The sequence below is a fragment of the Panthera leo genome, chromosome Y (genome assembly GCF_018350215.1).
Source record: "Panthera leo isolate Ple1 chromosome Y, P.leo_Ple1_pat1.1, whole genome shotgun sequence".
Taxonomy (NCBI): Eukaryota; Metazoa; Chordata; class Mammalia; order Carnivora; family Felidae; genus Panthera; species Panthera leo.
The window spans coordinates 1,308,152-1,327,321 of NC_056697.1; the positions used below are offsets into that span (position 1 = coordinate 1,308,152).

General features: G+C 57.4%; 1 protein-coding gene across 1 annotated transcript in view; it reads right to left on the reverse strand.

Moving 5' to 3' along the window:
• Positions 1-433: 433 nt before the first annotated feature.
• Positions 434-19,170, reverse strand: part of DHRSX (dehydrogenase/reductase X-linked) — a 139,876-nt gene continuing 121,139 nt past the window's right edge. The window contains exon 7 of the mRNA XM_042926651.1: positions 434-887. Coding sequence (XP_042782585.1) covers positions 684-887 — 204 coding nt within the window. The 3' untranslated portion in view covers positions 434-683. The remainder of the gene's footprint in view (positions 888-19,170) is intronic.

The following is a 19,170-nucleotide window of genomic DNA, read 5'->3' on the forward strand; positions in this document are numbered from 1 at the left end:
CTCTCTTCCTCCCCATCCTACAGATCTCTATGGGGAGTGCCGTCCAGGACCCTGTCCGCCCACCTGTTCTACGGAATCCCTGACTGGCATTGGTCATATCCACATGACGATGGGCTTGAGCTCATGTCAGCAGACCTACGGGCGGAAGGGGGCACCCGGGGCCGGGTCATTGTCAAAGTGTGGAGTAGACCATGGGTTTCTACCTCAACCTGGACCCAACAGACTGAAGAAGGCTCATGTCTCTCTGTCTTGGGGACCCAGGAGTCCAAGCTGAGTGTCCAGAATAGGGGGTGTGTGGGAGAACAAAGGACTCACGGGACCCAGAAACCTCTGGAGACCCGAGGCTTCATGCTCGTGTCAAAGTGCCTGTGTCACTTGAAACGTGTCTCCTCAAACCTACTCCCTGCCGTGTTACTCAAGAAACATGGAACACTTGGGTTAGGCAGCATTTAATGGTTCTTGGCACTTGGGAGAAACTTGGCACACAATTTATGGCTCACGGCCACTTGGAGGCTACACTCAACATTTCTTTTGTTCCCCGATTTCCCGCAAAGGAAGGACAGCAGACAGGAGACCGTTGGGGACAGAGCCCTGAAGGCAGCCGCTGTGGAAAAGGCAGACACGGGGATCGGTCACAGACCTGCGTTTGCCGGGCCCGAGGCGAGGTCTTCCCAATGTGGCCGTTACCCCAAGAGCGTGTCTTGGGTCACGTCAGTGATGCTGGTCATCTGGCAACTTATGGCCCACAGTTGTCTCTGGAGATCTCGGTCGTACGTGAGCATCAGAGACTTGGTCTCCTTCTCGTTGTAAAGGTAGCGGCCGCCGATTCCTTCCAGGTCCGGGGTGACCGCTGCGTAGACGGAGGTCCAGGCGCCCTCATCTGGGGTCTGCGGGGAGAGGGAAGAAGGCCAGGACGCATCAGCTTTCTGAGCACAGAGCACGGGATTCTCGGGGCCCCCACAGACGCGAGTTTCCAGCGGGGGCGGGGCGGGGGTGGCAGCGTTCCTGGGCAACGGTCACCGCGTAGGGGGACAGCAAAGTGCAAAGAGAAGCTGGGAACGCAGACAAGACACGTGAGGGCTGAGCCCTGCGTCTGGCGCACCGGGGCAACGTCACAATGTGGGCACAGTCCGCGGGGCGGGGGACCCAAGAGGACCTCAGGACACTGCAAATGGTGGTGACCCCAGGACCCTTGGGGCTGTGATTCCGTGCCCAGAAGCCAGCAGAACGTCCCCTGAGCTGCTTACGACAGGCTGAACGCTTCGGGGGGGCTTATGTTGCTTCATAAACTTGCTGAAATCCGCCCGCCCCAGCCCCTCAACCCTTCTCACGGGCCCCGTGGGTCTACACAGCCGACCGCGGGAAAACACGCGTCCACTGCGAGGCGGATGCTTTTCGGGAAATGCCACGCGGTCTTGGAAATGCGTTTTCTCTGCCTAAAGAGTCTCTGGACCGCGTTCTCCTTCTCTGGCCTCCCCTGTCGTGAGAACACAGCGCAAAGCACACACAACGTACCCAACGCGGTCAACCTGTTTATGGGACCTGCGAGCCTGCTCGTCCAAGGGAGGCCTCCGGGCCTCACAAGGTGGACGTGCGTCGTCATGTGCACGGGGGTGGGCCTTCCCACGCACGCGCACACACTCCCACACACTCCCACGTGCACACACACCCCCACGAACACGCACACACTCCCATAGACACACACACACACTCCCACGGACACGCACACACTCCCACAGACACACACACGCTCCCATGCACAGACTCCCACGCACACGCACACACTCCCACGTGCACACCCCCCCCCACGGACACGCACACACTCCCACGGACACGCACACACTCCCACGGACACACTGCCACGTACGCACACATCCTCCCACGGACACGCACACACTCCCATAAACACACACACACTCCCACGGACACACACACACTCCCATGCACACACTCCCACGCACACGCACACACTCCCACGTGCACACACACACCCCCACGGACACGCACACACTCCCATAGACACACACACACACACACACACTCCCACGCACACACTCCCACGTGCACACACACCCCCACGGACACGCACACACTCCCATGCACACACTCCCATGGACGCGCACACTCCCACGTGCACACACACCCCCCCCCCACGGACATGCACACACTCCCATAGACACACACACACACTCCCACGGACACGCACACACTCCCACAGACACACACACCCATGCACACACTCCCACGCACACGCACACACTCCCACGTGCACAAACCCCCCCACAGACACGCACACACTCCCACGTGCACACACACCCCCATGGACACGCACACACTCCCACGCACGCGCGCACACTCCCACGTGCACACACCCCCCCCACGGACACGCACACACTCCCATAGACACACACACACACTCCCACAGACACACACTCCCACGGACACACACACACTCTCATGCACACACTCCCACGCACACGCACACACTCCCACGTGCACAACCCCCCCCCACGGACACGCACACACTCCCACGTGCACACACACCCCCACGGACACGCACACACTCCCACGCACGAGCGCACACTCCCACGTGCACACACCCCCCCCACGGACACGCACACACTCCCATAGACACACACACACACTCCCACAGACACACACTCCCACGGACACACACACACTCTCATGCACACACTCCCACGCACACGCACACACTCCCACGTGCACAACCCCCCCCACGGACACGCACACACTCCCACGTGCACACACACCCCCACGGACACGCACACACTCCCACGCACGCGCGCACACTCCCACGTGCACACACCCCCCCCACGGACACGCACACACTCCCATAGACACACACACACACTCCCACAGACACACACTCCCACGGACACACACACACTCTCATGCACACACTCCCACGCACACGCACACACTCCTACGTGCACAAACCCCCCCCACAGACACGCACACACTCCCACGTGCACAAACCCCCCCCACGGACACCCACACACTCCCACGCACGCGCACACACTCCCACGTGCACACCCCCCCCACGGACACGCACACACTCCCATAGACACACACACACACTCCCATGCACACACTCCCACAGATGCGCACACACTCCCACCTGCGCACACCCCCCCCCCCCACGGACACGCACACACTCCCACAGACACACACAACCATGCACACACTCCCACGCACACGCAGACACTCCCACGTGCACAAACCCCCCTCACGGACACGCACACACTCCCACGGACACGCACACACTCCCACGTGCACACACACACCCCCCACGGACACGCACACACTCCCACGTGCACACACACACACCCCACGGACACGCACACACTCCCACGTGCACACACACCCCCACGGACACGCACACACTCCCACGCACGCGCACACACTCCCACGTGCACACCCCCCCCCCACGGACACACACACACTCCCATAGACACACACACACACTCCCATGCACACACTCCCACAGACGCGCACACACTCCCACCTGTGCACACACCCCCCCCATGGACACGCACACACTCCCATAGACACACACACACCCATGCACACACTCCCACGCACACGCAGACACTCCCACGTGCACAAACCCCCCTCACGGACACGCACACACTCCCACGGACACGCACACACTCCAACGTGCACACACCCCCCCCCACACACGCACACACTCCCACGTGCACACACACACCCCCACGGACACGCACACACTCCCACGTGCACACACACCCCTACGGATACGCACACACTCCCACGCACGCGCACACACTCCCACGTGCACACACACCCCCACGGACACGCCACACTCCCATAGACACACACACTCCCATGCACACACTCCCACGGACGCGCACACACTCCCACCTGCGCACACCCACACACTCCCATAGACACACACACACACTCCCACGGACACGCACACACTCCCACAGACACACACACACTCCCACGGACACGCACACACTCCCATGCACACACACACTCCCATGTGCACACAAACATTCCCACAGACGCACACTCCCACGGACACACACACACACACTCCCACATGTGCAAACACACTCCCACATGCGCACACACCCCATGGACACACACACACTCCCACATGTGCACACACCCCCATGGGCACACACACACTCCCACGGACGCGCACACACTCCCACGTGCGCACACACACCCCCACGGACACGCACACACTCCCATGCACACATACTCCTATGTGCACACACACAATTCTATGCACACTCATACTCACACGCATGTACACACATCTATATGCACATACATTCACAGGCACGCAAGTCATGTACAGACATATTTACCTGCACACACATATTTTCTCACACACATGTATTCATATGTGTTTTCACATGTACACACAGGCACTCTCACTCCCACACATACCTTCACACACATAGTCACACGTACATACTCATGCACACACCTATGCTCATGTGGACAGTCATGTACCCACACGCACGCATCCATTCCCACGCACACACATACATACTCCGATACAGACACATAAGCTCATATTTACATACCCGTGCACACATTTATACACACATACAGTCCCATGCACATGCACACAGTCACCCAAGCCACCCCCGGGCAGCCAGCTCTGCTGACACACGAAGGGGCAAGGAAAAGAGCAGTCTCTTGGCTAGAATGCATCTTGTGAAGAATTAATCACATCCACTTACCCAACTATCATGGCTTAAATACATGATAGATGCTAGGCTTAAAAAAGCAACCGCTGATCATTTGTAGAACATTTTAAAGCCTTGGGCTCATAATGAAGACGGAAATGAGATTTCATTTGTATTCTTTAATTCGTAAACGTTTTGACAGCTCATGAAATAGATGGTTTTATTCATTTATCCCTCATTATATCTCATATCACATCCTAATCATCACCCATCAGAGCAATTATAGGTCATGTCCGCGTGAGAGGGAGGGTGTCATGATAAGTGTGGAGACACACGTGTGTGTACAAGTACGCACACGCACGTACACACACGTGCTTACAGGCACACACATGCTCACATGCACACACACTCACCTGCACGTACTCATCCATGTGCAGACACATGTGCTCACACACTCACCCATGCACACACACATGTGCTCACACATGGTCACGTGCACACACATATACTCATACATGCATACACTCGCTTGTGCACACACTTGCTCACATGCACACTCACTTGTGCGCACACGTGCCCACATGCACACACGTGCTCACACATGGCCACAGGCACACACACATACACATGCACACACTCACATGCACACACGTGCTCACACATGGCCACAGGCACACACACATACACATGCACACACGTGCTCACATGCACACACGTGTTCACACATGGCCACATGCGCACACACATGCACACACTTGTGCACACACATGTTCACACACACATGCACACACACGTATACACACGTGCTCACGTGAGCACACACGTATTCAGGCACATGCACACACACTAGCCCACACGCACACACACGTGCTCACCCACAAGCTCGCATGCCGTCACACACCTGATTTTCACCTTTGGGGATTTACCTGCACCCCCTGGAGGAAGAGAACACACCCAAGAGCCTCAGGACCTGGGTTCAAATTCCTGCCTCACCACCTGTTCCCTGCGAGACCTTTGCCAAACCAACCACCCTCCCAGGACCCTTTCCTCACCTGGCAAACGGAAATTATACAACTAGCTTTTCCACACGAGTATCAGGGGAAATGCGCGACGCCTTGCGAGTGAAAGGCTTTTGGCAAACGTAGAAACATGGCTGCCAGTGACACACAAGAACCACAAGGGAGACGACTTCTGAGCCCGAGGGGGCTCGTAGAGCGGGAAACGCCACGGGCAGGGGGACGGCCAGCACAGCTGAGTAACCAGGGGGAACGTCCCCCGGGCCAGGTCCAGCCTCTGTCTGTGCAGCAGCCTTCCTGCTGAGCTGGACGGGGCTGAGCCACCTCAGGCCTGCTGATCTGCGCCCCCCAAGACTCATACGGTGAAGCCCTCGCCCTCGGCCCCCAAAATGCGTTTGATTTGGAGGTGGGTCTGTAAACGGGGGTTATGGTAGAATGAGTCGTTAGGATGGGCCTGATCCCAAGGGGATGGGGTCCTTCTAACAAGAGAGGATGAGCAGACAGACACACAGGACACAGGAGGAACAAGCCTCTGCCCCTTCCTGGAACTCACACACCGCCTCAGCCCTGCCTGATCTCAGACCCCCAAACTCAGCCCTGCCGGGATCTCAGCCCCCAAACTCAGCCCTGCCTGGATCTCAGACCACAGGCCTCAGCCCTGCCGGGATTTCAGACCCCCCAGCCCCATCCCTGCCTGGACCTCAGACTCCCAGACTCAGCCTTCCATGGATCTCTGACTTTCAGCCTCGGCCCTGCCTGGATCTCAGACCCCCAAACTCAGCCTCGCCTGGATCTCAGACCACAGGCCTCAGCCCTGCCTGGATCTCAGACCACCAACCTCTGCCCCGCATGGATCTCAGACTCCCAGCCACAGCCCTGCCTGGATCTCAGACTCTCAGACTCAGCCCTGACTGGATCGCAGACTTCCAATCCCAGCCCTGCCTGGACCTCATTCTCCCAGCCTCGGCCCTGCATGGACCCCAGACTCCTAGACTCAGCCCCTCCTGGATCTCAGACAATGAGCCTCAGCCCTACCTGGACCTCAGACTCCCAGCCTCAGCTCTCCTTGGATCTCAGACTCCCAGCCTCGGCCCTACTTGGAATTGAGACCCCCGACCTCAGCCCTGCCTGGATCTCAGACCCCCAATCTCAGGCCCACCTGGATCTGAGACTCCCAGCCTCAGCCCTGCCTGGATCTCAACGTCCTGGCCTCCACCCTGCCTGGATCTCAGACTCCCAGCCTCCACCCTGCCTGGATCTCAGAACCCAAACCTCAGCCCTGCCTTGATCTCAGACCCCCAGCCTCACTCCTTCCTGGATCTCAGACCCCCAGGCTTGGCCCTGCCTGGATCTCAGACTCCCATCCTTGACCCTGCCTAGACCTGACTCCCAGACTCACCCCTGCCTGGACCTCAGACCTCTGGCCTCAGGCCTGCCTGGATCTCAGACACCCAGCATCAGCCCTGCATGGATATCACAGTCCCAGCCTCAGCCCTGCCTGGATCACAGACTCCCATCCTTGGGCCCCTCCTGGACCTCTGACACCCAGCCTCAGCCCTATGTGGATCTCAGCCTCCCAGCCTCAGTCCTGACTGGATCTCACAGTCCCAGCCTCGGCCCTGCCTGGATCTCAGACCCCAGCCTCAGCCCTGCTTGGATCTCAGACCCCCACCCTCAGCCCTGCCTGGATCTCAGCCTCCTGTCCTCCAACCCTGACTGGATCTCAGACTCTTGGCCTTGGCCCTGCCTGGACTCACACTCCGAGCCTCGGCCCTGCCTAGATCTCAGATCGCCAACCTCGGCCCTGCCTGGACCTCAGACCCCCGGGTTCAGACCTGCCTGGACCTTAGACTCCCAGCCTCGGTCCCGCCTGCACCTCAGACCCCCAGCCTCAGCCCTGCCTGGATCTCAGACTCCCAGGCTCAGCCCTGCCTGGACCTCAGACCCCCATCCTTGGGCCTGCCTGGATCTCAGACCTCCAAATTCGACCCCACCTGGATCTCAGCCTCCTGCCCTCCACCCTGCCTAGATCTCAGCCTCCCGTTCTTGGCCCTCCTGGATCTGAGACTCCCAGCCTCAGCCCCTCCTGGATCTCAGACTCCCAGCCTCCTGTCCTGCCTGGATCTCAGACCCCCAGCCTCAGCCCCTCCTGGATCTCAGACCCCCGGCCTCAGACTTGGGGATCTCAGCCTCCGGGCCTCCACCATCCCTGGATCTAAGACTGTCAGCCTTGGTCCCTCCATGATCTCAGACTCCCAGCCTCGGCCCTGCCTGGATATCAGACCCCTCCACCTCAGCCCTGCCTTGGTCTCAGACCCGTAGCCTCAGCCCTGCCTGGATCTCAGACTCTTCCCTTCGGCCCTGCCTGGATCTCAGACTCCCAGGCTCAGCCCTGCCTGGAGCTCAGACTCCCAGCCTCGGCCCTGCCTGGATATCAGACTCCTAGCCTCAGCCCTGCCTGGATCTCAGACTCCCAGCCTCAGCCCTGCCTGGATCTCAGACCCCCAAGCTCAGCCCCTCCTGGACCTCAGACCCCCAAGCTCAGCCCCTCCTGGACCTCAGACCCCCAGCCTTGGCCCTGCCTGGATCTCAGAACCCCAGCCTCATCCCTGCCTGGATCTCAGCCTCCTGTCCTCCAACCCTGACTGGATCTCAGACTCTTGGCCTCCGCCCTGCCTGGACTCAGACTTCGAGCCTCAGCGCTGCCTAGATCTCAGATCGCCAACCTCGGCCCCGCCTGGACCTCAGACCCCCGGGTTCAGACCTGCCTGGACCTTAGATTCCCAGCCTTGGTCCCACCTACACCTCAGACCCCCAGCTTCAGCCCTGCCTGGATCTCAGACTCCCAGGCTCAGCCCTGCCTGGACCTCAGACCCCCATCCTCGGGCCTGCCTGGACCTCAGACCCCCAACCTCAGCCCTGCCTGGATCTCAGCCTCCCATGTTCAGCCCCACCTGGATCTCAGACTCCCAGCCTCAGCCCTGCCTGGATCTCAGACTCCCAGCCTCAGCCCTGCCTGGATCTCAGACCTCCAACTTCGACCCCACCTGGATCTCAGCCTCCTGCCCTCTACCCTGCCTAGATCTCAGCCTCCCGTTCTTGGCCCTGCCTGGATCTGAGACTCCCAGCCTCAGACCTGCCTGGATCTCAGACCCCCAAGCTCAGCCCCTCCTGGATCTCAGACCCCCAGCCTCAGACTTGGGGATCTCAGCCTCCAGGCCTCCACCGTCCCTGGATCTAAGACTGTCAGCCTTGGCCCCTCCACGATCTCAGACTCCCAGCCTCGGCCCTGCCTGGATATCAGACCCGCCACCTCAGCCCTGCCTTGGTCTCAGACCCGTAGCCTCAGCCCTGCCTGTATCTCAGACTCCCAGACTGGGCCCTCCTGAATTTCAGCGTCCAGTCTTTGGCGCTGCCTGGATCTGAGACTCCCATCCTCAGCCCTCCCTGGATCTCAGACCCCCATCCTCGGCCCTGCCTGGATCCCTGAGGGAGACAATGAATGTGAGTTGTTTAGGACACCCAGTCTGTGCTGTTAGTTGTGGCAGCCTGGGGAACCCTAATTCAACTCAGTAGATGATTTTTCCTCTCCTCCTGGGAGCGTTCCCTGCAGAAGGCTCTAGGAACAGCTGGCCCGGCAGGTGTGTCCTATCTCAGGAAGGAGCTGTGTGCACCCACCTTTTCCAAGGAACAGGTGGTTATACCTTCACTCATTTGCTACATGATGAGTCCGGGGCAGGACATGGTCAGATTCGGCCCCACGGACCTCAGAGTAGGAAGGAAGACTGGTATCGGCAGATACTTCTCAGCCATGTGTCCCGCGAGCGCTGGCGTCCCCGTTTGGACCGAATGCGCACGTCCCCCGAGACCCTTACGGGAAAGCCCCAACCCTCAATGGGACGGTATTAGCAGGTGGAGTCTTTCGCAAGTGATCAGGGTGCAATGAGGTCGTGGTGGGATCAGTGCTCTTCCCGGAAGAGGACTTTGCCACCTGAGCAAATGCACACATGCCCCAACCCCAAGCTCCACATTTGAAAGATGCCGTGGTCTAGGTGATGAGAAGACCACGAAGACGAAGGAAAGTTTGTCCTGAATCTCTTTGAGCTAGAACCCTGCACACCCCAGCGGCAAGGGTAGGCACAGCTGGTGTCACCGCCCCTCCGCTCTCACGTCTCCCCTTTGCTTCTCTGTTTTGTGCTCTTATTTCCTGACGTCCTGTGCCTGTGGCTCACGGTGGAGTGATCCGCCATTGGCTGGGCACCAGGCTGTAGGCTGGATGCCCCAGGGAGCCACCATGTCTGAACCTTGACAAGGAAAGCCCACGTGGGTCGACTGTGCATGGGGCCAGCAGAAGAAAGCCCTCCCGCTCTTGGCGATCTTTGGCATTGGGATCCTCCCTTGCTAACTCAACTTTTCCTGTGGTGGACGCCATGTTGGGAAGAAGGCAAGGTCAAAAGGCTTCCTCTCCTATGACCTCTACGACCCGTACCTGCAAGGTAAAGATGTAGGTGATATTTCATGACCCATAAGCTCAAGCTTGGGGATGTTCATCCCCAGGGACCAGAGTTGTTAATCCTTTCTTCTTCTTCCCCGGGATCACTCTTTGGCTCATTCAGTGATGGAACTCACGTCCTAGAGAAGTTCAGCCCCAACCAGGATGGGTAAATGAGGCAGACCCTCCTCAGCTTAATTCGCCAAAGAACCATCGATAGGATGGGATCCAGGTACGCAACTGTGTTCAGACTGACTGTCGACTCAGGTCTGTGATCATACAAATCACGGAGGCAGATTGGGAAGGACCTAATTAAGACGGATATGCGGAAAGCCCCACATCACCTGCATTCTGTCTCTGGCCTCAAGCAACACCAAGGACAGATGACCACCATCAAATCCCCCAGCAAAACCTGATTACCTGCCCTCGTGCAGCTGTAGTGGAGATGAGCTGGTTTCTGGCTCACTCCCAGAATGATGAAGTGTGTTTCTGGGCACTCTGTGCTGAAAAAATCAGTCACCTTCTGCATAGATAAGAAGGTTCTCTAAACAATGCTTCCTGTGGCATAAATAACATACCCCATTGTATCTACAGCTTGTAAAAAAAAAAAAAGAAGATAATCCTTAAAGACTTGGAAGATGTCTAAAATGTGAAACCAAACCCAAGAGTGAAATGTGTTGCTTTTATCAGGGGCAGGGGGATCGCTGGGGAACCAGACGCCTGCTGGGAGACCAGGGAAGAGGGCTCTGTGTATTTATAGTTAAAGGTTTTCTCTGCATGAAGCCACGGATGGAACTGGAAACTACAGACTGTTTCAGTGCGATTCAGTACAGCAAATGTCTGTTAAATGCTCACCAATATTTTGTTGGCTCTCGGGGCAGAGCAAAGCTCTTCTGAAAACAACCCCCACCACCCTGTAGCTTACAAGAGGCCGGAGCTGTGGGGTCGGCAGTTGGGCACAGATGCCTGAAAAAATAATAGCAAAATAAGGATGGAATTTAAAGCGTGCTAAATACAACCGCAGGGAAACATGAATGCCTTATAATCACATAATTATAGAGGGCTTTACAGTTTTGGAAATGCTTTCACATATATTCGGTTAGCGATTTTCACAACAATCTTTTCAGATGTTATTATCCAGAATTAACAAATTACCCAAGCGAGGGGCATTGTGGGTGGTGGGGGCAGGGGAGGGTCAGGGTGGGGTCGTGCTGAATGCCCATGTCTTGGTTTTCCCATAGACCCCAACCCTCTCCCTCTTGGTCCTGAATCTGCCTCCCCGTCCCCCATGCCTACAGTTCATTTCTCACCTCCTTTCATGTCTTCGTCTGTGGAATGAAAACCTGACTCTCCTCTGAGCCACAGACGCACATTCATGGCAGCCCAGTTGGTACATGGGGAACTAAAGACCCTACTTAACCCCCTCAAAGTCAAGCATTCCCAGATCCCCACCTGGGCATTTCTCATCGCCCCATGTCTTGGACTGGAATCACCATTACTCTCACTTTCCTAAGTCAGCAACCTTGGAATTACCATTGAGTCTTTCCTCTTTCATATGCCAGAGTCAACCAGTCAAGATGTCTTGACCTTCCTCTCTCCCTCTCGAGCACATCCAGTGCCCCCTGCACCAATGCCATGGCCTCTAAGTGCATGGCTCTGATCTCACCTCATCACTGACGTTCCCCAACTGGCATCCAGAGCTAACATCCTAAGGTGCCCATTGGCTTGTAGCACACAGTAAGCTTGTCTCCCGGACAAGCTTTGGGATGGGAGTGGGAAGAGCTGCTCTTGGGAGAACTGAGACAAAGGGAAGCTCAGTTCCTTTCTCGGTCTTGAGTTCAGATGGCAGACACAGTGGAGGACAGGCGTGGTGTCCGTTTGACCACCCGCCATCTTGACCCACTTTCTGCATCACACATAGCTCCAGCATTGTTCATCCTCCTTGGACCCTGGCCCAGTCTTCAACCCACCTTCAAAGGCTCCAAGCCCAGTCAAGCTTTCGCCTCCTACCCCCAACACTAGGGTAGACCACTGCCACCAGATTTCTCCTTTTGGCACTCATGAAAATGCTTGGAGTCAAACCAAGGGATAGCTAGTTGAGTTCCCGTCACTGTGGTGCAACTGGGGGCAGTGCCCACCCCAATGCCCCCGTGAGCACTCTTGATCGCTCCGTGCCTGGAAGGTTGCCCGAGATGTCCTCAGTCTGTCTGAATGGACATCCTGCACTGACTCCCAGCTCCACACCTCCTGGGGGATCCCATCTGGTCTGATGTAATCAGGATATACCTGAGAGGCGGGTCTTGTCCACCTGCTCTACAGAGGAAGGAGCTGAAGCCAACACACTTGGGAAAGACACAAGGGAACGGTCTTCAGAGCTGAGACCCAAGGAAGGTGAAACTTCCAGTAAATTATCGCAAACTTGGTGGCTTAGTACAGCACAGATCTATTCTCTCAAAATTCTACAAGGTTACAGTGTAAAACGTATCTCAGTGGGCCGAAATCCGAGGGTTGGCAGGGGCTGCCTTCCTCCTGGATGTTCCGGGGGAGAGTCTGTCTCCTTGTCACTTCTTTCTCCAAGTCTGACCCACCCTCGTCTCCCTTACGAGGACCCCTGTGATGGCGCTGGGCTCTCCTGGATCGTCTGAGATATCCTACCACAGGTTTGATTCCACGAGGGAAGAGGAATGGCGGTAGGTCCCTACAGCACGACAGAAGGTCAACTGAAGGTTGTGATCACAGTGTGTTTGAATCTTGTTGAATGAGGGGGAAGGATGGCTGGACGTGTGCCCTTGAGTTGATTAATGCAACCTGCCATCCTCCTGACACATCCATCAAAAAGCAATCAAGTGACCCAATGACCGGCTGATCCAAATGCATATTAAAGAGAACCAGCCGTCACTAGTCGTACATGTTCCGGTGACGTGGCCACATCCTACACTGTCAATTTGTTTCATTTGAATAAGAGACCCACCTATTGTGGGGAGACCCACAATCAGGCCTGGGATTGTTTGAAACAAGCCCCACACAGGGGTCCAGAGGCACCCGGCACCGAGGACCGTGCTTCCTCATGGTCCCCACTGATCCTGAGGCAGTGAGGTAGGTGCATGGGGTTGCTGTCCTAACACCACGGTCCCCACACCTGACAGATGCGTTTTCTGCATCGGCACTGGCATCCCTGGGTTTCACGACCGCTGAAAAGCTTCATCTACACTCATACGGAGCCTGGGAAAGTAGAGACCAACAGAATCGTGCCAGCCTCCTGCTTCTTCTCAAGGAACTGCGCCATGCGTCCCCGGGGCGCTGCCAGCCGGGTCTGGGGCAGGCCGAATGAGGCTGCTCTGTTGGCGTGAGACAATATTTCCAAGTCCCTTTGCTGGAGGAAGTAGACACCCGATGATGAGTCGGTAGGAAGGCAGATGGAAAAGGAAGGGCGGTAATGAAGCCCTGAAGGGAGCTGTGGGGTGCAGCTGGTTCACGAGAGGCGCTCGGATGAGACCAGGGGCACGCGTGGCGGGCAGGCCTCGAGAAGAGCTCCCCTGGCCGTCCTCTTTAATTCCGACACTTGTCGAAACCCACAATCCTCGAAGGGACCGAGCTGTCAACGCTGACTCAGGGCGAGGGAGGAATCCTCAAGAAAGCGATCCGCGTTAAAGAGAACGTTGAAAGCCGAGTTGGAACCATCCGTGTGAAAATCTGCAAACCCACAGAGCTTGCAAAGGCCAATATTTTCATCAGGATGTTAGTATCGCAACTTGACAGACAGAGCACAGAGGAGGATTTGTGGTTCTGGGGTAAATATCAGTACAGAAGTCCCCAGCGAACTGCCTGGGGAATGGGATCCTCTGGTGTGGGGGACATCAATGGTCGACGACGGGCAGAATCATTCTAGAAACCGGGGGCCCTCCACTCTAGGATGCACGTGATCCCAATAAGGGACTTGAGGGAAACAAAAGCAAAGACACAATCATCTCCCTAGATCCCAGTCAACTAGATTCCCCGTTTTCTGGAAAGTGCCAGATATTAAATATTGCTGGCTTCATGGGCCATCGGGTCTCTGCTATAACTACTCAGCTCTGCTGTGGAAACAGAAAAAACATGTAAATGAACAAGTGTGTGTGTGTGGATAAAACTTTACTGGCAAAACCACGTGGCCACTGAAAATAGCAAATAAGATATGACCCGGCAATATCATCTATTAGCTAATTGCGCAAAGAGTAGGTAAGAGCATTTTCAAGAGAGGTTCACATACTACAAAGAAGGGGCGGGGATGGGATTATATTCACGCCTTAAGTCCTCATCTGGCTTCACAAACGGAAGACTGAAAATCCATTAAAAACAAGACGTCAGCCACAGAATCAACAAAGGTACAAAGGCTGGAGGCATTCTCAGCCCTTGAACCAGTTTGTGTAAAACTGTCCTTGAAAGCCCATGGAATTCTCTGGAACATGCAGATGGGAGAACCTTCTAGAACCTTCTCAGGCCAGAGCCCACGGTGTTCCCTTGAGAGACTGGGACAGAAACAGCACTGGACACGCACGGTTGATGCCTTACGGGAACGTTGTTGGAAACCGCAAAGAACGAGAAACGACCCAGATGTTCCTGACCAAGAGGATGGATCTAAGATTTCAAACACTTAATATGGACTTATTAACTGTGGGTTAAATTGGGTCCTGGCCCCCAAAACACATTTGGAGGTCCTAGCTCCCAGTAGGGTGAAGGGCACGTTACTTGAAAACAGAGTCGTTGCCAATGTGACGAAGGGAAGGGTCTGAGATGAGCCCATCCTACATCAGGGTGGCCCTGAATCGGATGACAGGTGTCCTCATAGGAGAGGCAAGAGGAGAGACACAGACACAGAGGACAAGACCCGCAAAGACAGAGACAGAGACGGGAGGGATGTGGCCACGAGCCCAGGGACGCCTGGAGCCCCAGAAGCTGGAAGAGGCAGGAAGGACCATCCCCTGGAGCCTCAGAAGGGAGCACAGCCCTGCCCGCCTGGATCGCGGTGGCACTGCCCTGCCTGGGTCTCAGCAGCCCTGCCCCTCCTGGATCCCAGCGGCCCTGCCCTGTCTGAATCTCAGCAGTACTGCCCTGCCTGGATCTGAGGGGTCCTGCCCCTCCTGGATCTCAGTGGTCCTCCCCTGCCTGGATCTTAGCGGTCCTGCCCTGCATGGATCTCAGTGGCCCTGCCCTGCCTGGATCTCAGCGGCCCTGACCCTCCTGGATCTCAGCGGCCCTGCCCCTCCTGGGTCTCAGTGGTCCTGCCCTGCCTGGATCTCAGGGGTCCTGCCCCTCCTGGATCTCAGTAGTCCTCCCCTGCCTGGATCTCAGGGGTCCTGCCCCTCCTGGATCTCAGCGGTCCTGCCCCTCTTGGGTCTCAGCGGCCCTGCCTGGATCTCAGTGGTCCTGTCCCTCCTGGATCTCAGTGGTCCTACTTGCTTGGATCTCAGCAGTCCTTCCCTACCTGAGTCTCAGCGGCCCTGCCCCTCCTGGATCTCAGTGGCCCTGTCCTGCCTGGATCTCAGCGGCCCTGCCCCCCCTGGATCTCAGGGATCCTGCCCTGCATGGATCTCAGTGGTCCTGACCCTCCTGGGTCTCAGCGGCCCTGCCCCTCTTGGGTCTCAGTGGCCCTGCCCCTCCTGGATCTCAGTGGCCTTGCCCTGCCTGGATCTCAGGGGCCCTGACCTGCCTGGAACTCAGCAGCCCTGCCCTGCCTGGATCTCAGCGGCCCTTCCCTGCCTGGGTCTCAGTGGTCCTGTCCTGCCTGGATCTCACTGGTCCTGCCCTGCCTGGATCTCAGGGGCCCTGCCCTGCCTGGGTCCCAGTGGCCCTGCCCTGCCTGGATCTCAGTGGTCCTCCCCTGCCTGGATCTCAGGGGTCCTGCCCTGCCTGGATCTCAGTGGCCCTGCCCTGCCTGGATCTCAGCGGCCCTGCCCCTCCTGGGTCTCAGCGGCCCTGCCCCTCCTGGGTCTCAGTGGCCCTGCCCTGCCTGGATCTCAGTGGTCCTGCCCCTCCTGGGTCTCAGCGGCCCTGCCCTGCCTGGATCTCAGTGGTCCTGACCCTCCTGGGTCTCAGTGGTCCTGCCCTGCCTGGATCTCAGGGGCCCTGCCCCTCCTGGATCTCAGTGGCCCTGCCCTGCTTGGATCTCAGGGGCCCTGCCCCTCCTGGATCTCAGGGGCCCTGCCCTGCCTGGATCTCAGCGGCCCTGCCCTGCCTGGATCTCAGTGGTCCTGACCCTCCTGGGTCTCAGTGGTCCTGCCCCTCCTGGATCTCAGTGGCCCTCCCCTGCCTGGATCTCAGCGGCCCTGCCCCTCCTGGGTCTCAGTGGCCCTGCCCCTCCTGGATCTCAGTGGTCCTGCCCTGCCTGGATCTCAGTGGCCCTGCCCCTCCTGGATCTCAGTGACCCTGCCCCACCTGGATCTCAGTGGCCCTGCCCCGCCTGGATCTCCGTGGTCCTGCCCCTCCTGGATCTCAGTGGTCCTGCCCGGCCTGGATCTCAGTGGCCCTGCCCCTCCTGGGTCTCAGAGGTCCTACCCCTCCTGGATCTCAGTGGCCCTGCCCTGCCTGGATCTCAGTGGCCCTGCCCTGCCTGGATCTCACTGGTCCTGTGTGGATCTTAGTGGTCTTGTCCCCACTGGGTATCAGACTTCTGGCCTCCAGAGCTGGGACAGGATAAATTTCTGTGGTTCTTGCCATCCTGTCTGTGGTCATTTGTTTTCGTTCCCCCAGGAAACTGATGTACTGAGAAAAAAAAAATCACATATTATTCTACTTCCCTAGGGATCAAAGAAAGCAAAGTTAAATTTCAGAGACACACGTGTGTGAGAGGCTGATAACAAGACAAAGTCGATGCCCTGTATGGGATGGGGGTTAGATTTTGCAGGTGCATTTTGGGGAAACCCTGGGCACTTTTTTTTTAATGTTTATTTATTTTTGACAGAGAGAGAGAGAGAGAGAGAGAGAGAGAGAGAGAGAGAGAATGAGCAGGGGAGGGGCAGAGAGAGAGGGAGACACAGAATCCGAAGCAGGCTCCAGGCTCAGACCTGTCAGCGCAGAGCCTGATGCAGGGGTTGAACTCACAGACTGTGAGATCATGACCTGAGCCCAGTCGGAGGCTCAACCGACTGAGCCCCCCAGGTGCCGCCCGTTGGCAGTATTTCTAGTGACATCTGTTCACCCCCGAAACCTCAAGACATCACAAGACAAGTACGGGTATTTACTGAGAATTAATGAAACACCCGTGCAAGGCGTTAGGATCCTGGTCTCGGCACGTCCAAGATGCGGGGTTCCGGGGTTCCCCCGGGAGCAGCAAGCGATTCTCAGACACCAACCCCTCGGCTCTGACACGTCCACTCTGAGGCACCTGGATGTGGCCTCAGATGCCACAGGGTAGGACTGTCCCCGACCCCCCACCTTCAGCTGCCAGTTGAAAATTCAGGTTGTCACCCGTGCAGTGGAGTGACCTGTGCGTCGACTGCAGGTTCCTCCAAAGCCTCCTCGGTTCCCTCAACCCGCCAGAGGGGCTCGCAGGGGCGCGGGGGAACATCTCACTGCCTAGCTCACCGGGTGATCATAAGAGGCGTAGGTCCAATCTGACTCTAACTGCAGCCACCCTCCCCTCCCCCTCCTCCTCCCGGGAGGTCAGGGGGGCGGGGCAGAAAGTGCCAAGCCTCCCATCAGGCGGTTGGTTCCCCTGGTAACCAGCCCCCAAAGACTCGGGCTTCCCAAAGGTCCCCTCATTCGCATAACAAAAGACACCCCTCTGGCTCTCCCACCCGGAAATTCCAAGGGTTTTAGGAGCTCCTGGCCAGACCCAGGCGGGAGACCAGAGATTTTTATTATAAATCACAAAGTCACCAGCATCGGGAAAGACATCCGGGAAAGGAAAGACAACTTACTCTCGGGACAACAAAGGTCACAGTGTGAAATCTCAACGCCTCCCCCCCCCCCCCCCCCCCCCCCCCCCCCCGCAAATCAAGTCACACATCCCTCCCGATTAGCTTGTTCTGACGGCCATCGTATCCTATCCTGTCCTATCTTAGTCTACTCTTGTCTTATCGTATTTTATGCGACCTTATTGCATCCCAGTTCTCCTCGACTCTAATGTATTGTAAAAATCTGCCAACAGCCCAAACCTAGAAAGACGGGACCACTGGGTAAGTAAACAGATATGTCCTCAACCTCTGCTGTGTTTTCTTCAAATCACAGGTAACCTAAAAGCTGATGTGGAAAGAAATACACAGGCAGGGAAGGGACAGAGCAGGAGACTGAATTCAGATCAGACACAGGGGTGTGGGCAGGGGTGTAGGAAACCAGAGCCTTCCCCTCCAGGATCAGAGGAGAAGGGTGGGCGTTGGGACCCACGGGGTGGGGGCGGGGACCGTTGGGACCCACGGGGTGGGGGCGGGGACCGTGATCAGTACGCATGACTCCCTTCCAAGGCCTTCCAGACTGATGGAGGAACTGGTTCCAACAAGACAAAAGGCAACGGGGGTGGTGGGGGTGGGGGGGTGGGGGGGTGGGGGGGGTGGGGATCTCTAAACACGACGTTAGCAAAGAAACCGGGAAACTTGGATACAGCTGGCCGTCACCCCACTGGGGGCAACAGGGACTGGGAGGGACGAACATCCAAACAGAGGCGCTGGTGGGTCCCACGGGTGGCATTCGGGCTCAGGCGCAACCTGTGCGACTTCGCGGTGGCAAAGCGGAGGCAGCCTGCGCGCTCCTGGTAAGGACGCAGAGGGACGCAGAGTGGCAAAGCTCCCCAGAGACTCCGGTGTGGCGAGCACCCCCACATCCCGGAAGCAGGGGGGAAGGAGGGCCCCGAAACACACACGCAGCCACTCCGGGAAGCTGGGGCCCAGACCGCGCCCTTCCGACGCCCTTCCGGGGCGCAAGGGTCGCCAGGGACGCCGGAAGCAGCGGCCAGACAAAGAAACGACGTTCTGAAATCAACCAGACTTTGATTCAGAAA